Genomic DNA, 7,870 nt, shown 5'->3' on the forward strand with positions numbered 1-7,870 from the left:
GCCCCGGGGACAGAAAGTGTGCCGGCCCGGCCCTCCCTGGAAAAAGTTGGAAGGAGGGAGTGAAAGCCAAGGACGGTCCTCTCTGGGTCCAGGCTGTGGGTCCGCTGGCTGGACGCCATTGTTCTGACGTCTGCACCCCTTCAGGTTGGTCCTGTCTCTTGGGGTTCTCTTTCCTCCGTTCTGCCCTTCCCGCACACACCCGCCCCCTCCCGTGAAACCAGAGCTGCACACTTGAGCTGGGCGGTAGACAGCAGAGCAATGATACATCATCCTCTGGGGAGGCTTCTCAGTGCGTTTCCAAGATAACTTATGAAGGGTTCTCACTGTTCTGTGCACCCCTCCTTTCCACACCCCTCCTCGTGCTGGTTCTCTGGACTTACAGGTCCTGTCTCAATACCTGGGTTTAGTTTTAGGAACTTGCATTCGAGGCTGGGAAAATAGATAAAGCCATGTTTTCGTTTGAGGTTCAGCGTGTTGACTAGTCAGATTTCTTATTTCAGAGACGCTAGTGTACTTGTTTGCGGGGAGGCCATTGAAAATTTTATGTGATGAGCATATGGATGATGTGTGAAAGCAGTAACCCAGGCTCTTAAATAATTTAACTGACAGACAGTTGGGGAAAGGTCAGCCATGCCGTTATCTCTACACTCAATGTAAATCAGAAGCCTCAGGTATGTTGCAGTGAAACACATACATACACATAGCTAGAAAGCATCAAACCTGTGGCCCTGGGCTCCAGAGCTGTATGCTGTATCAGATTTATACATTACCTCTATGGAATCACTTTACAGGTTGTGGTTACAGGTCCAGATTTGAAGTTGTGGGCATTAGACTCTCAACCACTTAGCATAGCTATTGTATGTGTGATATGTACACAGGTGTGCCCTAAATGCAGTTTGTTCTCTGTGGCAGCCTAGAGATGTAGGGAATTGAAATGCTTCAGTAGTTTATGGAGATGTTCATGTGCTTCCATAGACACCGAAGGTCTTCTGTCAGTTGATAGCCAAAAATAGATGTGAAATAATAGGGCATATATCCTCTGGGTTCTAAAAACTAGTTTAAAACGATTTTGATAGACTTGATTAGCTTATTAAAATGTGAGTTTTGAAGATAGCTGCAGTTCTGTAATCAAGGGCTGCTTCTTGGATTTGCTGCTGTTTCTATAATGCAGTAATTTGGCATCTGTGAAGAGCTCATGTTTGGCATCTAGAACTAGTGTCTTTTTTTCGGGGGGAATGGGGGGAGGCAGTCTTGGGGCTTGGACTCAGGGCCTGGGCACTGTCCCTGAGCTTCTTTTTTTTTTTTTTTTTTTTGGCCAGTCCTGGGCTTGAACTCTAGGTCTGGGTGCTGTCCTTCAGCTCAAGGCAAGCACTCTACCACTTGAGCCACAGTGCCACTTCTGGCTTTTTCTGCTTATGTGGTGCTGAGGAATCGAACCCAGGACCTCATGCATGCAAGGCAAGCATTCTACCACTGAGCCACCTTCCCAGCCCCTGTCCCTGAGCTTCTTTTACTCAAGGCTAGTTAGCACTCTACCACTTGAGGCACAGCACCATTTCTGGCTTTTTCTGTGTATGTGGTACTCAGGGATCAACCCAGGGCTTCATGCATGCTAGGCAAGCGCTCTACCACTAAGCCATATTCCCAGCCCCAAGTGTCTTTTTTTTTGTCCATATTTTAAATATTATGAGTGCCCATTGATCTCAGGATCTCAAGTGCTGAGGGGATTCCACAGCAGTAATTCCCACAGAAGACATGCATACCTTGGCAAAAGTGACAGTGACTTGCCTCCTGTTTGAACATGCTGTGCTTAGCTGCTTTTCAATTTCCATGCTTTGGTTCTTTCTCAAGGCTAATAATGAGCTGCCTTGTAAGAGTAAGGTCAAGTGTTTAGTGCCTGTAATGGAACCCTGAACAAGAAGATGGTAGACTGTGCTGGTGTGGGTCTACAGACATCCAGAGTTCCCGGGAAGTGACTGTGGTTGAAGAGAGTCTTGTTGCCCGTGAGCAGCAGAGGGCCTGCAGCCAAGGGAGGGCCTTGCCCTAAGTACAGATCTGGTCCTGCTGAGCCTACCTAAGAAGTCATTAGTTGCAGAAATGTCATTTGGGGATGATTCTGCACTTCAGCTACCAGCAGCTGTTGGCAGGTTAAGTACGTGCAGTGCGAGAACATAGTTGGGTATGGATTTCACGGAGACCAGTGCCTGGCAATCTGGAGTCACCATTCATGTTGGCTTTAGAAATTATTTTGTACCCTTTGTTTAGTGCCCAGGTGTTTGACCTTGGTGCATGCGTGCGTGTGTTTTCTCCTTTTGCTTAGGCCACTTGCACCAGGACAAGTGGTATTGTAGTCTCCCACTTGGCTAGGGTGAGAGGCCCAGCCAGAGCTCGTGGGCTCTGAGGACTTACATAGGCTATAATAGGAAGGAACAAAGACCATGGACAGCATTCATGCATTCATGTGATCCGGTGGACAGAACTGTACTTTCCCAACTTCTGAGAGAGTCAGTGTTCTGGTTTTCATTTCACAATTAAAGTATGTAAATTGAACGCTTTTTTTTTTTGCCAGTCCTGGGGCTTGAACTCGGGGCCTGGGCGCTCTCCCTGAGCTTCTTTTGCTCAAGGTTAGCACTCTTCCACCTGAGCCACAGCGCCACTTGTGGCTTTTTCTATTTATGTGGTACTGAGGAATCAAACCCAAGGTTTCATGCATGCTAGGCAAGCACTCTACCACTGAGCCACATTTCCAGCCCAGTTATATGCTTCTTTAGCTAAAAGAAATAATTGCATTTTGATTTCATTTTTCTATAATTTCTCTGGCCTGAATTTCTAGGTACTTTCACTATTTGCTCTCTGAAAGGACTCTTCCTGTGAGAAGAGGTGTTAGCAACCAAGCGCACACCCTTCTGCATTTCCAGGATTGTCTACATTGATGTAGAGAAGTGATGTAATATACACTACACTGATAGACCAATTCCTGTGGATTTAAGCCATGTTCTTCTTTTACTACTGCTGTGATGTTGAAGGTGACCCATGATTAGCTGCTCCTGCAGGTGTGTTAAGAGTTGCACCAACATCTTGCTGTGTATGCCACCTGTGCTAAGCATGTGCTAAGCATGAAGTGATTCAGTAGGCAGAAAAGACAGACTTGATCCTTGGAAAGCGGCCGTCTGCCTAGTGCTCCGTAGTGTGCCTGTTCACCCCAGGGCCAGTGGGGTAGCTGCTCTCACGTGTGCTGAGCCGGTGGGTAGGGCCAGAAGCACCCTCCTTCCTCCTGCCTTCTCACCTAGTGCTTTCATTCAGTTCTTTGGCCACAGTGGGTGGTCCTCAGGCCCCTCATCTCTTTGGGTTCTCATAAAGGACCCCTGGAGGGGAAGTACCCTTTCATGTTCTGTGCACTCGCTCAGCATGAGAGGCTTTCCTGTGTTTACAAGTTTTCGTAAATTGTCTCAATGTAGAACAAATCATGGGGCCAACGTGTCTCTGCTGGAAATCTAAACTGAGTCTCTCCTCCAAACAGAGTGGGAGGGCTCCACTGTGTGTCTTGAGAGAACCTCTGGGTGCATCCATGGACAACTTTTCCTAATCTTTGTCCTCTTAATGGTTTCAACAGGACAGATTGATTCCCTTTGGAGCTATAAGTACTGATGTATTAGGGTCAGCGCTCATTGTTCATTGACGCAGAGTCCCAAAATGAGTATCCAGGAGCAGGGCTTCCCCTTGGACCTCGGAGCAAGTTTCACCGAAGATGCCCCCCGACCTCCAGTGCCTGGTGAGGAGGGAGACTTGGTGTCCACAGACCCGAGGCCTGTCAGCCACAGTTTCTGCCCTGGGAAAGGTGTCAGCATTAAAGGCGATACCTCCACAGCTACCCCAAGGCGCTCAGATCTGGATCTGGGGTATGAGCCTGAGGGCAGCGCCTCCCCCACCCCACCGTATTTGAGGTGGGCAGAGTCACTGCACTCCTTACTGGATGATCAGGATGGGATCAGCCTCTTCAGGACTTTCCTGAAGCAGGAGGGCTGTGCTGACCTGCTGGACTTCTGGTTTGCCTGTACTGGCTTTAGGAAGCTTGAGCCCTGCGATGCAAATGAGGAAAAAAGGCTAAAATTGGCCAGAGCCATCTACCGGAAGTACATCCTGGACAGCAGTGGCATCGTCTCACGGCAAGCCAAACCAGCCACTAAGAGCTTCATAAAGGACTGCGTTATGAAGCAGCACATTGATCCTGCCATGTTTGACCAGGCCCAGACAGAAATCCAGTCTACCATGGAGGAGAATACCTATCCATCCTTCCTCAAGTCTGACATTTACTTGGAATACACAAGGGCAGGCTCAGAGAGCCCGAAGGTCTGCAGTGACCAGAGCTCAGGGTCAGGGACAGGGAAGGGTATATCTGGATACCTGCCCACACTGAATGAAGATGAGGAATGGAAATGTGACCAAGATGCAGATGAGGATGATGGCAGAGACTCTGCTCCTCCCAGTAGGCTCACCCAGAAGCTGCTCCTGGAGACAGCTGCTCCAAGGACCTCAAGTAGACGGTACAGCGAAGGCAAAGAGCTCAGGTGAGTTGGCACAAGGTGTCTGTCCCATTTTCTATACTCACCTGAGAAGGAACAAGGGAAAGGTGCTGGTAACAGATGGCCTTGTCTTTCAATCCGAACTGAATGTACTATTCCTATGGTTGAATTATGGTTATGCTCTCTATGATAACTTCACCTCTGATGGTTTGTTTGTTTGTTCATTTGTTTGTTTGTTTGGGTCTGGTCCTGGGGCCTGAACTCTGGGCCTGGACGCTGTCCCTCAGCTCTTCTACTCAAGGCTAGCGCTCTACCACTTGAGCCACAGCGCCACTTCCGGCTTTTTTCTTTTTGCTTATGTGGTGCTGAGGAATCAAACCCAGGGCCTCATGTTTGTAAGGCAAGCGCTGTAACACTTAGCCACCTTCCCAGCCCAGGTTTATTTATTTTGTGGTACTGGGAGTTGAACTCAGGGAATATACCACTAGAGCTATGCCTCCAACTGGACTTAAAAAACATTATTTATAAGCCAGGAGCCAGTGGCTCATGCCTGTAATTCTAGCTACTCTGGAGGCTGAGGTCTTGAGGATTTCGGTTCAAAGCCAGTGCTGGGCAGGAAAGTCCATGAAATTCTTAACTCCAATAAACCACCAGAACACCAGAAGTAGCACTGTAGCTCAAGTGGTAGAGTGCTCACCTTGAGCTGAAGAGCTGAGGGACAGCGCTCAGGCCCAGAGTTCAAGCCCCACGACCGACAAAAAACAAAAACATATCTGTAGTGTTGAGAATAGTCTTGCTGGGTATGGTGGTACCTGCTTGTAATCCCAGGTACTCGAGAGACTATGGCAGTAGGATTGCGAGTTTGAGGTCACTCTGGGCAACTTAGCAGGATCCTATCTAAAAACAAAAAAATAAAAGGGGTGGGAGTGTGTCCCACAGAGCACTGGCCTAGCATGCGAGAGGCCCTGGGTTCAAGGCTCAGTACAGATGAGAAGAAGAATAGACTAAGTATATGGCTTTGCGACTCATTAAGAATGACTCATTAAGAAAGAGTACTCGGGGCTGGGAAGGTGGCTCAGTGGTAGAGCGCTTGCCTTGCATGCCTGAGGCCCTGGGTTCAATTCCTCAGCACCACATAAGCAAAAAGAAAAAAGCCGGAAGTGGCGCTGTGGCTCCAGTGGTAGAGCGCTAGCCTTGAGCAGAAGAGCTGACAGTGCCCAGGCCCACAACTGACAATAAATAAATAAATAAATAAATAAATAAATAAATAAATAAGAGTACTGGGGCTGGGTGCTAGTAGCTGACACCTGTCATCCCAGCTACTTAGAAGGCTGAGATCTGAACCAACCCTGGCAGACAATCACCAGAGAGTGATCTCCAGTTAACCACCAAAAAGCCAGCAGTGGAGCTGTGGCTCAGATGGTAGAGTGGAAAGCATTTAAGCCCTGAGTTCAAGGCCCAGGACTGTTGAGTTTGCATGCACGCGCACGCGTGTGTGTGTGTGTGTGTGTGCTTGCACACACACAGACACACAAAGAGAATTTCTCAGAAGTCATAATGTGGTTCAAATTTTATTATCTTTTTACATAGAAGATGGATTTACCTGGAGACATAATCCTTTGGGCTCAGGAGGAATAGACTTACAAATGTGTTGAACTTTAGAGAGAGTTCAGTGCTTACTTTTGTGGTGGTCTTCTGGAGATGCCTCCTGGATGTGTCCAAGCACGCAGAAGACATTGTCGGGATTGTGCTTAAAGTTCCAGGATTGATGTTTTCCCGTGCCAGCCAGGTATTGGGACGGTGATGTAGTTAGTCCAGGGATTGCTTGTTCTAAATTATGAGTGAGTGAGGAGGACTAGCCACAGCATTGACGCCTGTTTCTTCTTTTTTCTTCTTTGGGACCCCATGTGGTTACCGGAGGTTTACATATCTGGCTTCCAGGTTAGCAGCTATTGGACCTGTAAGCGGGAAGCTTGCATTTTCTTTTTCTTATTTTTCAGGGGGCAGAGGGTACTGGGACTTGAACTTCAGGCTAGGATGCTGCTGTCCTTTTGCTCTTTTTTTTGTTCAAGGTTGGTGCTCTACACTTGAGTTAGAGCTCCACCTCCTGCTTTTTGGTGATTAATTGGAGATAAGAACTGTCACCTTCACATCTCAGCCTCCTGGGGGTAGCCACTGGTACTCTCCAGTAGCAAGTGCTTTAGGAAAGAATGTACCCTAAACTTACCTGTTAAGGAAACCTGGTTAAAACCTAACCTAGATGGAGGAGTTGCTCATGGGCATTCTGTGCGCACTGAGACCTCTTTGGAGTAGCGTTCTCAGGACTCACTGCTCTCAGGCCCCGTGGGCATCCCAGCTGTCTGGTCATCCCGCAGTATCTCCCATAGCCAGCCTCCCCAGACATCCGGTCAGCCAGGCTCCTCGGTGGCTGGGAGAGCCACCCCTGGCAATGGGACTGCCTTGAATTTGGACCCTTTTTCTCTCTCCTGTACTTGTTTGTGTATGTGTGGATGATAAACTTTCTGAAGATGTTTGAAAAGTAAATATTTGACTTTTTAAGAACAATAACGTAAAAGCATTCCGGTTTGATTAGGAACATTTTCTTTTATTTATTTATTGTGGTACTAGACATAGAATCCAGGGATTTGTGAATGGTAGCCAAATGCTCTACTAGTGACCTACTTGTCTGCTCCAGTTAGAAACATTGTTAAGGTAATACTATAGCAGGGCACCTGTGGCTCAAATCTATCATTGGAAGATAAAGGTTTAAAGCCAGCCGGGCGAGATCTGAGGATCGCGGTTCAAAGCCAGCCCGGGCAGGAGAGACGGTGAGACTCCTATCTCCAATAAACCACCAGAAAACCGGAAGTGGCACTGTGGCTCAAGTGGTAGAGCGCTCGCCTTGAGCTGAAGAGCTGAGGGACAGCACCCAGGCCCAGAGTTCAAGCCCCATGACCGACAAAAAAAAAAAAAAAAGGTTTAAAGCCAGCTTGGACAGAAAGTCCATGAGACTCTTATCTGCAATTAACCAGCAAAAAGCCAGAAATGGAGGTGTGGCTCAAGTGGTAGAGTTTTTACCTTGCTCAAAAGAGCTAAGTGAGAACACAGGGCCCTGAGTTCAAGCTCCAGTACTGGCACATGTGCCGAGGCCCTCCCCCCCCCCAACCCCCCACACATAACAAGTAGCTGGGCGCCAGTGGCTCATGCCTATGATTGTAGCTACTCAGGAAGCTGAGCTTTTTTTTTTTTGGGGTCCGGTCGTGGGGCCTGAACTCTGGGCCTGGGCACTGTCCCTCAGCTCTTCAGCTCAAGGCTAGCGCTCTACCACTTGAGCCACAGCGCCACTT

General features: G+C 48.2%; 1 protein-coding gene across 1 annotated transcript in view; it reads left to right on the forward strand.

Moving 5' to 3' along the window:
- The first annotated feature begins 6 nt into the window (after nucleotides 1-6).
- The window catches only part of Axin1 (axin 1), a 36,356-nt gene continuing 28,492 nt past the window's right edge, over nucleotides 7-7,870 (forward strand). The window contains exons 1-3 of the mRNA XM_013011737.1: nucleotides 7-144; nucleotides 2,919-3,053; nucleotides 3,614-4,563. Coding sequence (XP_012867191.1) covers nucleotides 3,694-4,563 — 870 coding nt within the window. The 5' untranslated portion in view covers nucleotides 7-144; nucleotides 2,919-3,053; nucleotides 3,614-3,693. The remainder of the gene's footprint in view (nucleotides 145-2,918; nucleotides 3,054-3,613; nucleotides 4,564-7,870) is intronic.

The sequence above is a fragment of the Dipodomys ordii genome, unplaced genomic scaffold, assembly GCF_000151885.1.
Source record: "Dipodomys ordii isolate 6190 unplaced genomic scaffold, Dord_2.0 Scaffold14, whole genome shotgun sequence".
In the NCBI taxonomy this organism is placed as follows: Eukaryota; Metazoa; Chordata; class Mammalia; order Rodentia; family Heteromyidae; genus Dipodomys; species Dipodomys ordii.